At 40.1% G+C, this 22,306-nt stretch overlaps 1 protein-coding gene across 1 annotated transcript in view; it reads left to right on the top strand.

Annotated features, from left to right (window-relative positions):
* DCDC2C (doublecortin domain containing 2C) overlaps positions 1–22,306 on the top strand; it is a 95,141-nt gene that overhangs the window by 46,697 nt on the left and 26,138 nt on the right. The window contains exons 7-8 of the mRNA XM_077811465.1: positions 8,978–9,143; positions 10,947–11,047. Coding sequence (XP_077667591.1) covers positions 8,978–9,143; positions 10,947–11,047 — 267 coding nt within the window. The remainder of the gene's footprint in view (positions 1–8,977; positions 9,144–10,946; positions 11,048–22,306) is intronic.

Below are 22,306 nucleotides of genomic sequence, written 5' to 3'. Positions count from 1 at the left end.
CTGCTAGAAAGAAAGTTTTAGTAAGATTGTAACTACTGAATGCAGAAATTAAACGCAATAAAGCTTGTTAATATAAGACTTCTGTATTAAAAACAACTAGTTCATTCACAAAAATTGCTGAAGAGAAAAATTATGTAACTAGTGAAAAATTCAGGTAAGGGTAAGATTTAATTTTTTGCAATTTTTTTTTTGTACATAGCATGGGCACTGCAGTTTAATAAATTAAACCGAAAATATAAATAAAACTCAGTGAAGGCCACATGCTTCTTACTTGACATTTTAGGTTAGTAATTTCAGGGACAAGGCAGTATCTCACGATAAATGTGAAACATTCCCGTCATCAATCAACATCATAAAGGAGCAACACTGGAGTTCAAATGTTAGCAAATCTTCCATTTTAATACATCTTCAGATTAGATATGTCATATGATGGAAAACACAGACGACGTTGCTCTGATGAGATTCACTTGAGAAAACAGCACGTCTTTTGCATGCACCTTCATTCATTTCGTTATGGAGATGGATTGACTTCAGAACAGGCTGCTACTGTTTTTTGTTTAGGTGGCTATATGGTTCATCCAAGGCTGTCTTGGGAAACTATTTTTTTAGTATCTGAGTTTTCTAACCTATTACAATAATACTGAAATGTAACTAGGTTTCTTGAAATAAGTGTTATTAATGAATAAATATAGTATTAGTAATAGAACGTTGCATGTTTAGTGCTTTCTTTCCTTTTCTGTAATTGTAACTTCTGAATATGGATTGGTTAAATGGTGTTTATTTTTAAGTGAATTAAGAACACCAAAAAGGTGCCAGAGCAAAAGCTGAGTGACTGGGGATGGATCACTCGATAAATTTCCCTGTTCTGTTCACTCCCTCTGAAGCATTGGGAGCAGCCACTGTTGGAAGACAGAACACTGGGCTAGATGGACCCTTAATGTGACCCTGTATGACCGTTCTTATGTAAAGCAATGGAAACTGAAGGTGTCTACTTATAAAATAAGCACAGTGTGGATAATTACAATGAAATCTTCCATGTACTGCCTTTACTAGCATAATTCTATCCAACTGAGAAACTACATCTAGAAATGAGAAAGTAGTTCAAATCCCTTGCTGATTTATGTCTTGGATTATGGTTGTTAGCTAGGGTGACAATTGGCATCAATTATGATACTTCACTAGGAACTGTACTGAGACTACTTGTTAATTTCAGATAGGCCAGGGAACAGACATCAGATATTAACAACATTCAGTCATTTCCAATCCAGTATGGACTGAGACTGTAAGCAAGAAGTGAAAGATTCTGTATTCTAACTATGTGTATTTTTATGGATTGTTAAGGCAATATAGGTTAAACCTAAAAGACACATGTACTGTATATAAATCTCCTATAAGTGTCCTGTTCTGCAGACACTTACTACTGGGCACAGTGCTTACTATTGTGAGTTGTCTCCCTGACTTCAGTACAGGGACAGGTTTATTTGTGGAAGGAGTTCAATGGAAGCGTGCCCGTTTACAGCAGTGCTGAACTTGATCACTTCGATAATTTTTGACATCTTACCTGGAACAAAGTTAAAAGTGAATGTATCCTTAGGAATTTAGACAATAAAAATTACAAATATATTCTAAAATAAAATATTTGACATTCAGTTTCTTTTCAGTTCTTCATGCACATTGCCCTAGCCCAATTATCCATTAGCCAAATATAATAATCTACATTATCTGGTCTGAAATTAAATGAGCAAATGTACCAGCACAATGTCATTAGTCGACACTATCTTTAGATGACATTTTGCTGCCCCATCTTGCCCCATCTTGCAGTACTTACGAATGTGAATAGTTCCAGTGACTTAAATGACAACCAACAGTCATTTCACAAGTATTTGTTAGACAACCTCTTAAGTCATGCTGATCTATACAATAACAATGGTCAATGTAACAGCAGAACTGATGATACTAGCAGCAAAAGAACTATATATTTATAATTTAGATTGGGTAGATAGTATAAAATCTGCAAAGTCTTTAGTATTTGGATTCATAGGAGCAGCAGTAGCCAACATCTCCTATTGACATTTCTCTTTTGTATTATGTTTGATAAAGATACTTGTTGCACTACTCTATGGGATTGGGCTGAGGTGATGGAACTTCTTTGAAATATAGATGCACCTCAGACATGCGCACACACACACATACCTATAATACATTGCAATGACAAATTTCTGTTGGAAGCTGATCTAGTGAGATAAAATTCCTGATGCATTAATAGAGAATATTTGAACCACCAAACTGAAGAGCACTTTTTAAGGTGTGACTCTTGGTCACAGTAGTTTTCTATAAATAAGTTCCTAGTTAACTTACCAACCAAGCATTCCCTGTCTCCCCTCCCCCGCCCTTGCAAAAGATAAAAATGATGTCGATACAAGCATAAGAAAGGATAGGGAACAAATTAAAGTAGCTGACAGAATGTTGTAGTTACATCAGAGAACTAAAGTGCACCCTCTAGAGCAGTAGAACACATTTCTACAGAATGCTTAATACATTTTACTGTCTTTTGAATCTGGTTTGAATGAGTACCTCCGGATGATGTATGGTCCATTATCACTAATAAGTATACAGTACTTCCCTTTTTCTGGATCTGTTCTCTAATATCCATTTTTAACAAATCATATATTTTTCTCAGATTTGCCTTAAAATAATCTATAAATGTAATTTTAGTGTAACATTTTTCATATCTAACTAAAGCAACAGTATATCTTTTACGTTAAAGGTATAAAGGTGTTTCTTACTGTACAGTGAAATCCCTAATATAAGAAATCAGATGAGAAGAAAATGTTTACTTTTATGTTTTAAATGTTGTAATTTAAAAAGATTTCTTTAAAAAAAAATCACAGCTCACCGTAAATTGATACATACATATCTGAATGCCACTTGAAAGAGGAAAGGTGGTCATCGTAAAGTCAATATAGCAACAGGAAAGTAAGAAAGATTCTGTTCTGGCTCCCAAATCATCAACCAAATAATTAACTGAGGCCAAAATTTTCAAATTTGAGTCCTTAAAATCAGGCATCTAAATCCATGTTTAGGCACTCAAATAAAGTGTCTGGATTTTCAGTCTGCCTTCACTGCCAAAAAAGGAGTATTTTTACAATTAGATAGTTAACTTGAATTAGCTATCTTGCTTTAAAATCCTTGTGGAGTCAAGGCACAGGTAGATTTTATTTCAGTGTCGCTAATCAAGGTCAACCTTGTACCCCTCACCTGGAGTTTACCTCAACTAGGTACATAGAGGTAAAAACTACAGAATGTTGTGGTAGGAATTTTGCCACAAGATATCTAACTCAAGTTAAAACATACCATTTTTGGCAGTGAAAACAACCTCCAAGTACTAATCACTGGGAGCATCTATGAAAATCAGGCCATGTTTTTGGATTTGGGCAACAAAGTATGAAAATTTTGACCTAAATTCCAACTGCAGGCCCAAATTATACCGTTGGTTACACCCTACTGAAAGCACTATTTAAAGAAGAAGAACACGCCCCCTCACTCCCAGCCTATGAAACCGCAGCTTGAGTTTTCAGAGCTAGCAATTACAATAACCATATTTCTGCTTGCAAACAAAGTGAACTTAAATCATAGAAATGTAGGGCTGGCAGGGACCTTGGAGGTATTCTAGTCCAGCCCTCTGTGCTGAGGCAGGACCAAGTATAGCTAGACCTTCTCTGACAGGTTTTAGTTTAATCTGTTCTTAAAAATCTCCAATGATGTGGATTCCATAGCTTCCCTTGGAAGCCTATTTCAGATCTTAACTACCTTTATAGTTAGAAAGTTTTTCCTAATACCTAACTGTGGTGGGGTATGCAAACACCAAACTGGAGAGCAAAGGGTTATGAAGCTCCTCTGGGCCAGGAGGCCCTGTCCCACTGCACCTGCACAGGCTGGAGGAGGAACTTAGAAAGGGGAGCAGAGTAGCTCAGTGGCAGGCAGATAGTGGAGGTGAGCTGACCTACACTCTGAGCTCTGCTGCTTGTGGCCTGGCTATAGTGATGTGAACAAGCCTACAAAGAAAGGACTATTGACTCTGAAGGTTAGAGACTTTATCTTTGTGTTTAATTCTTTACTTTACCCTGTGGGAAGAGAGGGGACTGGTAGGAAGTGATCCAAGGAGGTAGCTGCATAGCACCTGAAGGTGCAGGATTTAGCTACCTAACATTATGCTCTGGATTAGGGCCCAATGGAAAGAGTGGGCCTGGGCTCCCTTACCAGCCCTAAAGAGGGACAGCTAGGGAAATCCATTTCTTGGTGGGGAACCTAGTTGGGGGAAGACTCTAAAGATGCAAGGGTCTGGACCACAAGACCCCCAACCCGAAGGGGAAGCCCTGAATCCCTTGCTTAATCATGATGACCTCCCTGTTATTGGAGACTCTATATATACCCTGAAAGGGGTGGACTTGAAAATGTGACTTGTCTGGAGAACTAAGTCACTGAAAAGACAGATCACTGCAGGGTAGAGCAGTAACAAGAAAGGTGAATGCTGGGGAAGAAGTCAACCTGCCACATCCCCTCCTGATCATTAGGCAGCCTTGGTGGTGAGTGTTCCCCTTCACACTAACCGAAGTCTCCTTTGCTGCAGATGAAGCCAATTACTTCTTGTCCTACCTTCAGTGGACATGGAACACTGATCATCATTCTCTTTAACTGCCCAGAACCGGACACAGTACTCCAACTGACCAGTGCAGAGTAGAATGGGACAGTTGCCTCCTTTGTCTTACATACAACATTCGGGTTGATACACCCCAGAACGATATTAGCTTTTTTCTCAACTGCATTACATTGTTGACTCAGATTCAATTTCTGATCCACTATAACCCCCAGATCCTTTTCAGCAGGACTACTGCTTATCAAGTTATTCCCCATTTTGTAGTTTATTCATTTTGATTTTTTCTTTGTACTTGTCTTTATTGAATTTCATCCTGTTGATTTTAGACCAATTCTCTAATTTGTCAAGGTCCTTTTGAATTTTATTCCTGTCCTCCAAAGTGCTTGCAGTCTTTCCCAGGTTGGTGTCATCTGCAGGTTTTATAAGTATACCCTCCACTCCATTATCCAGTGAAAATACTGAATAGTATCAGACCAAGGAGAGACCCCTGAAGGACTCTACTAGATATATTCCCCCAGTTTGATAGCAAACCCATTGACAATTATTCTTTGAGTTTGGTCTTTCAACCAGTTTTGCACCTACCTTATAGTAATTTCATCTAGGCCACATTTCTCTAGTTTGCCTATGAGTATGTCTTAAGGGACTGTGTTAAAAGACTTACAGAGATTAAGTCATACCATGTCCAGCTTCTCTCCTATCCACTAGGCCAATAACCCTGTCAATGAAGGAAATGAGTTGGTTTAGTACAATTTGCTGTTGACAAATCCATGTTGGCTATTACTAATCATCCTATTATCATCTAGGTGCTTATAAATTGATTATTTAATAATTTGTTCTGGTAACTTTCTAGATATCAAAGTTAGGCTGACTGGTCCTGTCAAGGTTCCTTCCCCACTCTGAACTCTAGGGTACAGATGTGGGGACCTGCATGAAAAACCCCCTAAGCTTATTTTTACCAGCTTAGGTTAAAACTTCCCCAAGGTACAAACTATTTTACCTTTTGTCCCTGGACCTTATTGCTACCACCACCAAGCGTCTAACAAAAATAACAGGGAAAGAGCCCACTTGGAAACGTCTTTCCTCCCAAAATCCCCCCCAAGCCCTACACCCCCTTTCTTGGGGAAGACTTGATAAAAATCCTCACCAATTTGCATAGGTGAACACAGACCCAAACCCTTGGATCTTAAGAACAATGAAAAAGCAATCAGGTTCTTAAAAGAAGAATTTTAATTAAAGAAACAGTAAAAGAATCACCTCTGTAAAATCAGAATGGTAAATAGCTTACAGGGTAATCAGATTAAAAACATAGAGAATCCCTCTAGGAAAAACCTTAAGTTACAAAAAGACACAAAAACAGGAATCTACATTCCATTCAGCACAACTTATTTTATTTAAACAAAACAGAATCTAATGCATATTTAAACAAAACAGCCATTTAAACAAAACAGAATCTAATGCATATCTAACTAGATTGATTATTATTCTTTACAGGAGTTCTGACCTGCATTCCTGCTCTGGTCCCGGCAAAAGCAACACATAGACAGAGAGAACCCTTTGTTTTCCCTCCCCCTTCAGCTTTGAAAATATCTTGTCTCCTCATTGGTCATTTTGGTCAGGTACCAGCGAGGTTATCATAAAATCATAGAATATCAGGGTTGGAAGGGACCTCAGGAGGTCATCTAGTCCAACCCCCTGCTCAAAGCAGGATCGATCCCCGACTAAATCATCCCAGCCAGGGGTTTGTCAAGTCTGACCTTAAAAACTGCTAGGGAAGGAGATTCCACCACCTCACTAGGTAACGCATTCCAGTGTTTCACCACCCTTGTTGTGAAAAAGTTTTTCCTAATATCCAACCTAAATCTCCTCCACTGCAACTTGAGACCATTACTCCTTGTTCTGTCATCTGCTACCACTGGTTATCTTAGCTTCTTAACCCTTGCCCTTCTTCAGTTCTATGGAACCTCACTTGCCCTCCATGAGTTCTCCAAGATAATTGGTAACAGTTCCAAGATTGCTTCAGCTAGTTCCTTCAGTACTCTAAGGTGAATTTCATCAAGCCCTGCTGACGAGAATACATCTAAATATTCTTAACATGTTCTTTCCCTATTTTGTCTTGCGTTCCTTCCCCCTTGTTAATATCTGGTCACAATTCACCTTTTTAATGAAGACTGAAGCAAAATAGTCACTAAACACCTGAGCCTTCTTGAGGTCATTCCTTATTAGCTCTCTTTCCCCAATAAAAAGAGCACCTACACTTTCCTTTTTCCTTCTCTTGTACCTAATGTATTTATATAACCTCTTCTTATTGCCTTATGTCCCTTGCTAGGTATAACTCATTTTCTGCCTTAGCCTTTCTGATTTTGTCTCTATGTACCGGTGCTATTCTTTTGAACTCATTCTTAGACATTTGCTCATGTTTTCACTTTTTGTAGGATTCTTTTTTGATTTTTCAGGCCATTAAAGAGCTCCTGATGGAGCTATATTGGCCTCTTCCTTTTCTTTTTGTCTTTCCTTCACATCGGGATAGTGTACTGTTGCTCCTTTAATATTATCTCTCTGAGAAACTGCTAGCTCTCTTGAACTCCTTTTCCCCTTAGATTTTCTTCCCATGGGGGTTTACCTAAAATTTTCTGACTTTTTTGACTTCTATTTTACTTATTCCACTGTTCTCACTCCATCCTTTCCTTAGAATCATGAATCTATCATTTCATCCTCACTTTCACCCAGATTGCCTTCAGATTTGCAACTAGTTCCTCCCTGTTAGTCAGAATGTTGTTTAAAATGTCTGTTCCCCTTGTTACTTCTTCCACCTTCTGAAACAAAAGGTTGTCCTCAGTACATTTCAATAACTCATTGGACATTTTGGGTTTTGCTGATTAAAGTCTCCTATTACTACCACGGCTTGTGTGATTTTGCTCTGGAAGTGGAACCCTGGAATACCATTTTCACAGTAGTTTTGCTGAGTAGTTCCACACCTTAACTCTTGTTAATAAATGTGCTATTTTGTTTGGTTTTTCACTAGTGTTTGTTTGCTTTAGCAAAGCTAACACAGGACAAGCTGATGGGCTGTCTGTTTAAAGTGGCAAAACCAAGGGGGTTGCAAGTAGAGCTGGTTGGAAACTGGAATTTCCATTCTGTGGGAAGTGCCAACATTTTTAAAAGTGTTTTTTTTTTTTGGTTCCAAATTGGAAGAAAAAGCAAAAGCTAAACTTTGAAGTTTCCTATGAAGTGAAACCCCCAAAAATGTTTGTTTGGAACTTTAGAAACATTTCATTTTGATAATGTTGAATCATTTCATTTACATAAAAACATGTTACTGCAATAACAAAATGTTTCATCTTTTCATTTTGACTCATTTAATTTAGACTTTTATATTAAAAACATTAATGTGCATACTTATATATAATATAATATAAAAGTCTAAATGCAATGAATCAAAATGAATTAAAACATTTTCACCTTATCCAATGAAACATTGTGACCTCATCAAAATGAAATGAGAAAATCTAAATTGTTTTAACCTTTTCCCTGTTGCAAAACTCATTAAAAACTATGAATTCTCACAAAATGTTTTCTTTGACAGAAAATTGTTCCATCATATTTTTCAACCAGCTTTAATTGCAAATCTGATTAGTCTTTCCTGCTATCTTAATGCTATTTCTACATAAGGACTGCTGTATTAGAAGTCTCATAAAGATATGCTTATTGTCTATATATATGTAAGTACAACTTCTCAGTGTTATGTCCCTACCTACAGTGGAAATCTAATGAGCTGACCCACACACAGGAACCTAGTAGCTTCTCTGGAAAAAGCATAGTCATAATTTTTAGCCACATGCATCTAAAATTGCAACTATAACAGTATGAAAATCTACATTATAACAGCAATAATCATGATATGGATTAGTTCTTTGCCATTGTAAATTACAGTCATGGTCTGGTTACGGAAAAAGGCTTTAGAGGCTAATAGAAATATCCTTGATATTGCAGTAAAAATTGATGAAAGCCATTTAGTAATTTTTAATAGTCTAAAATCCATTTAATCTCCCAATTCCAGCTGTTGCTCCTTGTTGAGCCCTGTAACAGCGGCAGTGCAGGAATGAAAGTGGAAGGGCTATTGCTCTTTTCCAGCCTTTGCAAAGTCAAAAGGCCTTCTAAGAAACTAAAGCAATAAAGCAGATGTGTGTGAAGGATTCTGAAATGCATTGTTGTTAATGCTGAATGTTCACAGTTGCAAACAAATTACTTGGGCATATGTAACAGTTAATATAAAAGAGATTGTTAATCATTTGGATGTTCTCTGTTTAATGTTTCATTTAGTCAGAGAAACACAGTGCAAGTCAACCTTCTTGTAAACATTCAGCAAAATCACAGAAAAGTCCCAAACCAGCAGATGGAAAAGCACACTCAGTTTTTTATGCCAAAGAAAGCAAAGAAGTCAAGAAGGCAAGACCTGAAAGGATTACACCCCTGGGATCTGATAAGGGTAATATGAAATACTGCTTCTGTTGTGTAAGGCAACAGTTATGTTTTAAGAATTTTATTTTGATGAACTATTTCCATTTTTGTTTTTTTAAGTCTATGGAATGGTTGCTGAAATGTTTCTATTAAATATAATGTATGAGGAGCAGAGAAGTGAAAATATTTATTGCTCCTTTGGAAGTAGTACAGAGAAAACACACAAACCAATATTTAAAATATAGGTGCATATAGACAGACTTCTTAATCCATAATTCCCTCGCAATGTCCATGTCATTTGGTCAGCCATTTTAGAACGGTTTATGGTGAACATAGTGAACGGTTTATGGTGAACGTAACAGTGTGAAAATATATCCATTTATAACATTTATATCCCTTATTTCTTGTATAAAATCATACTTTAGGAAAAAAACATAGCTGTTGTACTGTATACATACTATGTATATTTGTGTACATATTTCTAAACTTTTCTTAGATTGTAAGATCATTAGCCTTGGGTGTCAGGATCCCAGCTATTGGGGTGCAGGGTTCAGGCTAAGGCTTGGGTTGGAGGGAACTTGAGAATATGGTCTGAATTCAGTCTAGAGGGTCAAGGCCAGAAGCAGCAGTCCGTACCAGCGTCATGCCATAGGATCAGGTCGTAGTTGAGGTCAATGGGCTGCATCGGGGTAGAGCCAAATGAGCCAGCCAAAGTAGGATTAGTGGAACCACGGCAGGGCTAGGCATTAGAAGTGGAGCAGGGGACCAGGAACTGAGGTGTCAGGAGCAGAGCAGGGGTCCAGGAGTGAGGCCAGGTGTCAAGAGCAGGGCTAGGGTCAGAAACCAGGAGCAAGGTAAGGTATCTGGAATGTGCAGCACAATCTGTTTGCAGGAGCAATCCAGGGACCCAAATAGTTGTGCAGACAGCCTCCAGGTGTTTACCCTAGACCTTAAATAGCATTCTTGGGCCAATCAGGGAACACAGTAGGCTTTGCCACTCAGGACTGCTATAGGTGGGACATCCAGTATGCTTGAACCTATAGGGCTCATAATCTGCTGTTCCATGCTTCACTGGAGCTGTTGGGTAGCAGTGTGGATTGAACCAGCAGACATGGGTTTTAGAGCCCGAGCACCTCACGTGGGGATTGTGTCCACCTGCCTACCTCTGTTTATATGCAAGTTTCTTCTAAACATCTTAGGTTGTAAACTCATTAGACTGCGCACTGTGTCTACCTGCCTACTTACATTTGTACAAAACCTAGCACATGAGGGGTAATCAGGTCCTCTGCATACATTAATATTAAATTATGCAAATTGCTGATCTTCATTCTGTCTCAAACTTCTGAATGTATATTCTTGCTTTTTATTAAGAAATAAAACATAATAAATTAAGAGAAGACAAGAAGAAATTATGTTTTGGCTATTTGATTGCCCTTTACTCTTCTAGGGCATGAAGACTGATAATTCAACATTTTTAGTCTGTTTCTGTAATAGTTTTAGTTTACTGGACATTGATATTTGCACTGCTACATAACCCTTTTTTGGCCAAGTGTTCTGCACAACACTTCCTAGTAAGTCCTTTCAGGCAAAAATAAAATATTTCAACAGGAATACATTTTTTTTCCTTGAAACTGATTAGGTTCTGCAACTTTTGGAAATAAAGCCAATAAGATTAACGTTTTTTCTTATTATAGAATTGATTCTTTACTTACTAAGAAAAATAATGAATTTTAATAATCCTACATGTCAGTTTGATGAACAAGGAACTGTGACATGTTCATGGAGGTGTACAAGCAGTATTTGATAACTAATGTTTTCCATTACTTTCCAGCACCAAGTATTTTTAAAGCTGGTAAACCCCGGGGAGAAGTTCAAGGGGCAGCAGAGGTACAAGAAGACAAAAATCTGAAAGTGGAAATGCCTATTGATCAGGTAAATTCAAGGCAAACTTATTGCCCTCTAATAAATTTATTGGTATAAAATATTCTTGGCCCTTTAAAATAGGAATTAATTAGCACATCCCTCTCTCCCTCTGTCTGTCTTTGACAAGAATAAGGTAGAAATAGATTTCCTAGAGTCTCTGGGCAAAAGCAGCCCTTTGTTTAAGTTACTGTAACTATTATATTAGAAAAATTAGTGAGACCTGACTAAGCTACTAGTCTGTAAAAATCCCATGGTTGAATTAAAGATAGAAATAGTGAAAAAACTTGGTGTATGATCTTCCACTTTCCTTGCTGAATTATACGTATCAAAGCACATGTCTTCTCTATTAGTCTTAATGAAAAAGATCAGCAAGCCTTAAATAAGGCCTTGTCTAGATGAGGTCTTAATTTGCACTGATATTTCTTGCACATTGATTGGTGCATATTAGACAGTCTACAATAATTGTGCATCCACTGTAAAATATTTTCTGTTTCAGTATGGATTGGTTTGTATACCTGGCATGGACTTTGGGCGGAGTAGGTGAGCAACATTCTGTGCAAGTATCCCGGAGTGCTTTGCTTTGCTTTGTTGCTATTCTGTATGCATTCTGGGACTTCTCTTGCTTTGCATTGTGGGATACTGTAGCAGTGTGCACTCACTGCTGCAGCGCCTTCCGCTGGTCATCCAGGAATTAACTCATCCCAGCCTCAGAGCGCCTCCTGTTGGCCGGTGTCTCCCTACCGATATCTGCTTACTGGTCAATCTCGACCACTTATAGTACTTCTGATGCCGCATCCCTCACCGGACCACAGTGCCTCCTCTCCTGGGTACTGCCAGTGACAGTACCCCCACACTTGGGCTCCTCCCTTCCCCAGGGAACCCCAATCCTCTAAGCCCCCCTCACCTCAGTGACCCACTGCCAGTCTTCATCTAGCCCCTTCCCTCAGGGGCAAACTGTAGTCTGAAGTGGCCACTCATCATCAGCCAGGGGGTTAGACCTGCTGCCTTTTCCTACTCTGGCTGCTCCCCACAGCCCCAGTGCCCCCTCAAGCCTAAGAAGCAAAGCCTCAGCCTGGGAGTTTGCCAGGTTGGAGCTCCTCCTGCTGCTTCTCCCAACACTACTCTGCCCAAGGTACGCCCCTTCTGCTTGCAGGCAGCCAGTCCTTCCCTCTCCAAGGCTGGAGAAAGACTGACTGCCTTCTGAGCCTGCAGCCCTTTTATAGGGCCCTGCCTGGCCCTGATTGGCTGCCTCCCAGTCTTTTCTGATTGACGCCTAGCCCCAGCCCTCTCCAAGGGCTGGCTTTTAACCCTTTCTGAGCCGGAGTGGGGTGACCGCCCTGCTACAGATACATAGCAGAAGTTAGCTGGGAGTGAGTGGAATTGTGGCACTTGGGGATAAGCTCAACAGTGCCCATGATTCCTCTCCTGCCGTCTTATTAATTTCTTGTGGGCAAGCCTGTTCCATTTTCAAAACATCCGGCATTTTGTGTCTGCTATCCTGGAATAGTGCTCCAAGTTGTGATGCTGACAACTGCCAATCCACAGAGACTGGTGAACATTTATTTGAGATCTTATCGCCAGGTGACTGTGGCTTTGGATGCCATATGCCGAGCACTTTTGGCAGCTGCAACAGCAGCTGTACCAGATTGTTTTGGAGACTTGGGGTGATCAGCCATTGTGGCAGAATGTGAGGATGACAAAGGGCACTGTAATAGGGTGCACTTTGTCCCTGTTTGCAGATACCCCAGGAACCTCTGAGACTCTCCCCATTGAGTGGCAACCTCAATTTATTTATTTACATTTCTAGCACCAATATGGGAATGCAGACCCATGCAGCAATATAATATACAGTGCTTCTCTATGTTTAAACCTTTCCCACCAGGCCAGAAGTCTCCCTTCCTTGAGATTTCTGAACACACTGGACTCAGCTAGCCCAGGTCCTCTCCTGACTCCCTTCCTTCCTGTGTCTTTCTATACTCCTCAGCTGATGGGCTAATTGGTTCATCAGCCCTCCTAGCCTGATCGGCTAATTAGCTTGCATATCTCCAGTCAGCCTTTTCCAAAGGCTATGTCTATACTGCAGTGTAAGCCCAGAGTTAGCAGAACTTTACTTAACAGACCATGGTTTATTAATCTAGGGTTTGAGCATCTACATTCATTTGTAACCCTAGATTAGGAATGGGAATCTACACTGCATTATGTGGGCCCAAGTCCAATCCCCCATATCCGAGACTTCCTAGCGCCCTCCCAAAAGGTGTCCTTTGCTTGTGGTGCAGTGAGGGAAAACTTGACTATCCACCAAACTTAACTGTCCAGAGGACAGTGAAAGCTGTCCTGTGGAATTGTGGAATACTTTTCGTGGGGTCCCAGAGCATGAGTCCAGCAGGTCTGTGTTTACACTGCAAAGCAATAGGGTTTGAACCCAGGGTCCCGGCTTTAGTCCTGTGTCCCAGGTCCTATGCTTGACTCAAGCTCAGACCCTTCACCTCTGTGGGGTCCTGGGACCCTTCGTCTGAGCCCTGGGTTAGCTCAGTTTATGTGTAGATAAGGAGGAGTTAGGCGTGACGCTGACTTTGTAACCAGGGCTTACATTGCAGTGTAGACTTACCCTAAGTGATTAGATTGCTGGCTCACTTAGTGTCCAGCATTCTGCCAGAGGCACTTTCCGAAATCTGCCCTGGGCTCACCCCTGAGCTGCAGCTGTAGCACACTGTCATGAATACTCCCACAACCATTCAGAGCCATGTGGCCATCATCACCTGGAAGCTTGCCACCCCAGACAGCTACTGGTCAGTAGCCAACCAAGCAGTCAGAATTACAAATTTCAAAGTTTCTGTCCCCTTTCTCCTTAACAGACCAAATATCAGTCAGTACAGCTCTCTTGTGGGCAGCAGGACCGGGCTTACTCTAGAAAATTTATATGTGTGCCAAGCTATGGTGGTATTCAGCACTGGAATAGAAATGTAGCTTGTTCTTTAAAAAAAGAAATATTTCCCTCTGTAAACTCTGGCACTTTGAGGTTTATTAAGAACATAAGAACAGCCATACTGGGTCAGATCAATTGTTTGACCCAGATCAATAGCCTGGTATGCTGTCTTTCAACAGTGGCCAGTGCCAGATGCTTCAGAGGGAATAAACAGAACATGGCAATTATCAAGCGATTCATCCCCTGTCTTCCAGTCCCAGCTTCTGTCAGTTGGATGTTTACGGACACCCAGAGCATTGGGTTGTATCCCCGACCATCTTGGCTAATAGTAATTAATGGACCTATCCTCCAGGAACTTTTCTAATTCTTTTTTGAACCCAGTTATACTTGTGGCCTTCACAACATCCCCTGGCAATTAGCTGAACAGGTTGACTGTGCATTGTGTGAAAGTACTTCCTTGTTTTTGTTTTAAACCTGCTGCAATTGGTGGCTCCTGGTTTTGGGAATTTATATAGTGGCATTATGATATTTTTTGCCTTATTACCTGTCCCTTTCCTAATAGTTCCCAACATTCTGTTGCTTTTTTGGACTGCTGCTGCATATTGAGCAGATGTTTTCAGAGAAATATTCACGATGACTCCAAGATCTTTCTTTAGAGGTAAAAATTTAGACCCATCATTTGGTATGTCTAGTTTGGACTACATTTTCCAATCTGCATTACTTTGCTTTCTGAGATCCCTCTGTGACTCTTTACAGTCAGCATTGACATTAACTATCTTGAGTAATAACTTTGCCATCTCACTATTTATTCATTTTCCTAGATCATTAATGAAAATGTTGAACAGCACTGGTCCCAGTATAGATGCCTGGGGGACCCTGCTATTACCTCTCTCCACCGAGAAAACTGACCATTTATTCCTACCCTCTGTTTCCTATCTTTTAACTAGTTACTGATGCATGAGAGGACCTTCCCTCTTAGCCGATGACTGCTTTCTTTACTTAATAGCCTTTGGTGTGGGACCTTGTCAAAGGCTTTCTGAAAATCCAAGTACCCTTATTCAACTGGATCAGACTTGTCCATATGCTTGTTGACACCCTCAAAGAATTGTAATAGGTTCGTAAGGCATGATTTCCCTTTACAAAAGCCATTTTGACTCTTACCCAACATACCATGTTCATCTATGTGTCTGATAATTTACCTGGTATTGAAGTTAGCCTTACTGGCCTGTAATTGCCAAGATCACTTCTGGAGCTGTTTTAAAAAATCAGTTATATTAGATATCTGCCAATCATCTGGTACAGAGGCTGATTGAAGTAATAGGTTACATACCACAGGTAATAATTCTGAAGTTTCGTATATGAGTTCCTTCAGAACACTTGGGTGAATACCATCTGGTCGTGGTGACTTATTGTTTAATGTATCAATTTGTACCAACACCTCCCTCTAACACCTCAGTCTAGGACAGCTCCTCAGATTTGTCACCTAAAAAGAATGGCTCACGTCCTCTGTAGTGAAAACTGATGCAAAAAATTCATTTAGCTTCTCTTCAACAACCTTGTCTTCCTTGAGTTCTTCTTTAGCACTTCGATTGCCCGTGGCCCCACTGATTGTTTGGCAGGCTTCCTGCTTCTGATGTACTTTAAAAAACGATTAGTTTTTGTGTCTCTTGCTAGCTGCTCTTCAGATTCTTTTTGGCCTGCCTACTTATACTTTTACACTTGACTTGCCAGAGTTTATGCTCCTTTCTATTTCCCTCAGTAGGATTTAACTTCTAACGTTTAAAGGATGCCTTCTTTTGTTTTTTGCCTCTGACCACTTCTTTTACTTTGCTTAACCATGGTGGCGCTTTTTTGGTCTTCTTACTATGTTTTATAATTTGGGGTATACATTTAATTTGAGTCTCTATTATGGTGTTTTTAATAACATGCAGCTTGCAGGCATTTCACTTTTGTGACTGTACCTTTTAATTTCCATTTAACTAGCATCCTCATTTTTGTTTAGGTCCCTTTCTTTAAATTAAATGCTAATGTACTGGGCTTCTTTGATGTCCCCCTCCCCATAAGGATGTTACATTTAATTACATTATATTCACTATTACTATTACTACCACTATTACTGAGCAGTTCAGGTATAGTCACCTCTTGGACAAGATCCTGTGTTCCATTTAGGACTAAATGAAGAATTGCCTCTCCCCCTGTGGGTTCCAGGACTAGCTGTTCCAAGAAGCAATCATTAGTGCTATCTAAAATTTTATCTTTGCATCTGGTCCGGAAGTGACACATACCCAGTCATTATGTGGATAGTTGAAATCCTCCATTATTATTGAGTTTTCAGTTTTTGTAGCCTCTCTAATTTCCCTGAGCATTTCACAATCACCATTAGGTTGGTAGTGTATTCCTACTGCTATGCTCTTATTATTGAAGCATGGCATTTCTATCCATAGAGATTCTATGGTACTGTTTGGTTTAAGATTTTACTATATTTAACTCCATGCTTTCTTTTACATATAGTGCCACTCCGCAACCAGCACAACCTACTCTGTTATTCCTGTATATTTTGTACCCTGGTATTATCGTATCCCATTGATTATGATTGTTCCACAAAGTTTCTGTGATGCCTATTTTATCAATATCCTCATTTAATACCAGGCGTCAAGTTCACCCATCTTAGTATTTAGACTTCTAGCATTTGTATACAAGCACTTATAAAATTTATCAATATTTAGTTTTCTGCATTTGTGTGATGTAATTGAATGGGACTCTTTTTCTTTTGACTGTTTCTCTTTAGTTCCTACTTGTACTTTATCAACTTCTGTCCTCTCATCTCTACGAGGATATAGCGTATCCCCTTTAATAAATCCTCCGCTCAGGGATGTCTCTGTCTGAACCAAGTGCTCCTCTGAACCAGTCGGCTTTCTCCCAGCCCTTAGTTTAAAACCTCCTCTAAGACCTTTTTAATTTTACATACTAGAAATCTAGTTCCATTTTGGTTTAGATGGAGCCCATCTTTCCTGTATATGCTCCTCCTTTCTCCAAGGATTCACCAGGTTCTAATAGACTTAAATCCCCTCTCTGAACATCATCTGAACATCGTTGTCTCATCCATGCATTGAGACCCTGCAGTTCTGCCTGTCTAGCTGGCTCTTTGTGTGGACTGGAAGCATTTCAGAGAATGCTACCATGGAAGTTCTGGATTTTAATCTCTTACCTAGGAGCCTAAATTTGGCCTCCAAGACCTCTCTTACCTTTCCCTATGTCACTGGTACATACATGTACCATGACCACCATCTCCTCCCCCAACACAGAATGTTAGTGTATCTAGATGTCTCAAGAGGTCTGCAGCCTTCACACCTGACAGGCAATTCACAATGTGGTTCTCCTGGTTATCACAAACCCAACTATCTATGTTTTTAATCGAATCCCCATTACTATTGCCTGGCTATTCCTAATGACTGGGGTCCGCTCCCCTGAGAGGGAATGAGAGGATGACATCATCTGTAGGAGAGTCTTAATTATGGGATTGTTTCCCTCTACTCCAGCTTGATGTTCTCCTTCCCCCAGACTTTCGTACTCCTCCACAGCACAGAAGCTGTCTGAGTGGGGATAGGACTGTTCTGTTGTGTTCTTGAAAGTCTCATCTAGGTACCTCTCTGTTTGCCTTATCTCCTCCAGTTCACTCTGGTCTCAAGAGTGCACTGAATGCACAGATACACCACCTGCCCACAAGGCAGGTAATCACACATGCTGCATTCAATGCAATAAAAGACATTCCAGAATGCATTATTCTCTTCTGTCTTTGCTGTGGTATCGGTAATGTTTTTAGGAAATCAAAAAGTTGTATGATCTGATGGATAAGGGTTGTCTTGATACCAGTAAGTTTTTAAAGTAGCATGTGTTGAAGGCAGCTTCATAAAACTTTTTCCTCTGCTACTTAAATAGTATTCCTTAAATTTTTAAACCATCAAGGTAAGGAAAAATGCTAAAATCAAGTTTATTCATGCATCTGCCAAAAACTATGGGCTAAGTATTTGCATGTTACTCAGGTGTATGAACCAGGGATTTAAATTGCGGTATATAAACTATAAAACATAAAACATGTATTTATAACATTTTAGTCCCTCTGATGATGATAGAAATGAGAGGAAAAAGCTTCAGTCTTTGAACTTAAAATAGCCGTGTAAGGGGTCACAGCTTTTTACTTGCTCCCTTGCACTATCTCCTCCAATGATTCAAAGCATAGCTTCCAGCTTTATACTCCTGAGCAAGGGTATGCCTTCTAATCCCTGACAGACACTGGATCAGTTAGCCCCCAAGAAAAAGATGCTTTAGAATGTTAATTGCTTGGTGCCTGGGAGATGATGTGTGGATACTTGCTGAAATTCTGTGGCCTCTGGGAGAATACTCCGATTTCCCTGTGTGTGTATGTACTAAAATATTTTTTGATTTGGAATCTATTAGATTCCCTGGAGATAAACACTGTCAGGTTTTGTGTCTACTTTCTGCACAGCACATGTGGAAGGGAGATGTAGCCAGTTTCATTAGCAAAATGAGAGCAGAGTGGGGACTTGGATCTAGCTGAACAGCATATGAAATGGCAAGATTCTTCTAGTGTTTACACTCAGTTACTTTGTGACACAACTGTACCTACAGATCATAGAATATCAGGGTTGGAAGGGATCTCAGGAGGTCATCTAGTCCAACCCCCTGCTCAAAACAGGACCAATCCCCAACTAAATCATCCCAGCCAGGGCTTTGTCAAGCCTGACCTTAAAAACTTTCAAGGAAGGAGATTCCACCACCTCCCAAGGTAATGCATTCCAATGTTTAACCACTCTCGTCGTGAAAAAGTTTTTCCTGATATCCAACCTAAACCTCCCCCACTTCAACTTGAGACCATTACTCCTTGTTCTGTCATCAGCTACCACTGGGAACAGTCTAGGTCCATCCTCTTTGGAACCCCTTTCAGGTAGTTGAAAGCAGCTATCAAATCCCCCCTCATTCTTCTCTTCCTCAGACTAAACGATCCTGGTTCCCTCAGCCTCTCCTCATAAGTCATGTGTTCCAGTCCCCTAATCATTTTTGTTGCCCTCCACTGGACTCTTTCCAATTTTTCCACATCCTTCTTGTAGTGTGGGGCCCAAAACTGGACACAGTACTCCAGATGAGGCCTCACCAATGTCGAATAGAGGGGAACGATCACGTCCCTCGATCTGCTGGCAGTGCCCCTACATATACATCCCAAAATGCCATTGGCCTTCTTGGTAACAAGGGCACACTGTTGACTCATATCCAGCTTCTCGTGCACTGTAACCCCTAGGTCCTTTTCTGCAGAACTGCTGCCAAGCCATTCGGTCCCTAGTCTGTAGCGATGCATGGGATTCTTCCGTCCTAAGTGCAGGACTCTGCACTTGTCCTTGTTGAACCTCATCAGATTTCTTTTGGCCCAATCCTCTAATTTGTCTAGGTCCCTCTGTATCCTATCCCTACCCTCCAGCGTATCTACCTCTCCTCCCAGTTTCGTGTCATCTGCAGACTTGCTGAGGGTACAGTCCACACCATCCTCCAGATCATTTATGAAGATATTGAACAAAACCGGCCCGAGGACCGACCCTTGGGGCTCTCCACTTGATACCGGCTGCCAACTAGACATGGAGCCATGGATCACTAAATGTACAGACTGACACAGACAACTGCATATTATTATGCAGAAATGCAGACACTCCTAGACAATATAAAAACACAATATTACAAAAACTTACTACTGGACAGTTGTTGAGTACAACTGAGTGTGAATGCATTATTCATTTCAAGTGAACTTCAGGCTTTTTCTTGCAGTGTGGGTAAGAATCATTCAGCCTTTACTGAACAGATGAAAAACAAGCTTTATTGAATAAAGAAAAGCAAATTCAGGCTCTCTAGCCTTGAAGTGTTTGAATCACATAACTGATTCTCTTTGTGTGTCTCTGTCTGTCTGTCTTTCTTTCTGTCTGCTTGAATATCTGGAAACACATTAAATGATCTCATGTCAACTTGCTTATTTCCTTGAGTACCCCCAGTTAGAAAATTGTAGAAATATTGCCGGCAATATATATGGGTTGAAGTAGAGAGGTGGAAGAGGCTGGTTTCTAAGATTGGTACAGTCTCTTAATCCATGGTTAGCTGACTGGAGCGCTGTGCTTTGCTATCAGCTATCAACTGCTGCAGAAGTTTTATCAGCACTGTTATCCAGATGTTTCAGAATGGCTATGAATCTTAAATTTGACCTTGTTTTATGTTTCCACAAATTATCTAAGTTTTGGAGTTGCTTCTATTAATTTCTTTGCTATTGAGCTATGGTATATGTCTGTGTATATTGCACCAGGCTACTCCTCTCCAACTATGGTAAGTTAGGCATTAAAAGCCAAATTAAGCTACTGAAAGTAGAACCAGCCCCTGTAGTGGGGAGGAAGAAGGAGCTGCACCAGACAAACAACAGTGCCTGGAGGCATTTCTTCTGTTCAGGGCATGAGCAAACATAAAGTCTCTGAAGTTGTGAACAGCTGTCAGTGAGCATGCTCCTTTGCACTTCTTTTCAAAAGCTGTAAGTGGAGCTCTCCAGTGCAGCTCTCAAGGCTTAAAGGCTCATCTAGCAGTTTCAAAATATCTCCCACAATACATTTAAACCATCCCATGGCTTACTGAATAGTTTGTAAATTGTGGTGATAAGGGATGGGAAATAAAACTGGTTATGTCCAGTTCGGCAGTATTTGACAAATGGAAAGATAAGACCCCAGTAGGGTGTTCAGGAGGCTTCAACCTCAAGAAGCATTTTGAAAATACCTGTCTTTTGATGCATTCTAAAACCAGACTAACCCTCTGCTTTTCAAATGTATTTTTTGGATCTAGAACTATACATTATTCCTGGAAAGACTAATGTATAGTCATGTACAGAGGTGGAGATGAATTGAAAGTTTGCTGGAGGCAGAGAAATCTCTTTATCCCACTTCAGTTTCAACGCTTAATTGTGTGAACACGCACACTTATTGTATTGTTACATATTAACATTCACTTTAAGCTAATGGATGCTTAGTTGCCTCCTTTTATTCAGATCTAAGTATATGGTATTTAAAGATTTTGTGCCTCAAATATGACAGATTTTTCCTTCCATCAAGAGTTTTGGTGGAATGTAACACCAAGATAAGTGTGACTTTGCATGAAGGGTATGAAGCACAACTCCATTTGTTCATAAGAATTCTGCCTCCAAAACCAAGAACTTCATTATGAGCTGATAAATATTAAAGTGCCCAGGTTTACCTTATTGCAGAAAAGTCAGTCAGTCAAATCTTTGGAGCTCTATGTGAGGCAAGCATGAGGCTCTCTTCATATGTATTTAGGGAACTTCTCCACTGGGTTATTTGAAATTGTAATCCTTGTGCTGCTGTATTATAAGATGAGTAAGAAGATAAAAATACAACTCTGTTTACTTCTTCATTCAGAGAATGGAAGGGTGGTCTTGTGGCTAAGGCATGCAATGAGAACTCAGAAGATCTGGGTTCAATTTCTGATTTCCAGCACACTTCCTGTGTGGCCTTGGTCAAATCACTTAATCTCTCTGTGCTTTAAAAGTCCATCTCTAGAACAGGGATAATCAATCTTCTAGTCTCTTTAGACTGTAACATCTTTTGGGAGGAGGAGATCTCTTACTTTGTGTATGTACAGCACCTAGCATAGTGGGGCCTTGATTGTGTTTGGGCTTCTAGGTACTATCCTAATTCAAATAATTAAAGATTCAACCAGTTAGTTCTTTAAAATGCCTCTGCTATACTCTGAAGACAACTTTGAATGGAAGGCTTGCCTCATGTCTCCAGACTCAGCTTGGTTCCTACCTCAAGCTGTTTGCTTTACAGAAAATCCCCCTTAAAAGATTCAGAGATCACTTGATCATTGAGAACTGGGATAAAATTTGTGATAGTTAGGATCCTCAAAGTTGGAACTGTTTATTGTTCCACATAATAGTTTAGGCTGTCTTCTGCATAAAGGACCTGCATATTAGGGGCTGTTATAAAGAGGATGGTGATCAGCTGTTCTCCATGTCCACAGAAGGTAGGGTAAGAAGTAATTGCTGTAATCTGCAGCAAGGGAGATTTAGGTTACGTATGAGGAAAGACTTTCTAACTATATGGATAGTTAAGGTTACCAAGGATGATTGTGGAATCCCCACAATTGGAGGTTTTTAAGCACAGGTTAGACTAGGGATGGTCTAGGTTTACTTGGTCCTGCTGCAGTACTGGGTGCTGGACTAGATGACCTCTCATGGTCCCTTCCAGCTTGACATTTCTCTGATTTTATGATCTAACATGATA

The sequence above is a fragment of the Eretmochelys imbricata genome, chromosome 3 (assembly GCF_965152235.1).
Source record: "Eretmochelys imbricata isolate rEreImb1 chromosome 3, rEreImb1.hap1, whole genome shotgun sequence".
Lineage (NCBI taxonomy): Eukaryota > Metazoa > Chordata > Testudines > Cheloniidae > Eretmochelys > Eretmochelys imbricata.
The sequence above is the reverse complement of the archived record's forward strand: the minus strand, read 5'-3'. Positions and strand labels throughout refer to the sequence as shown.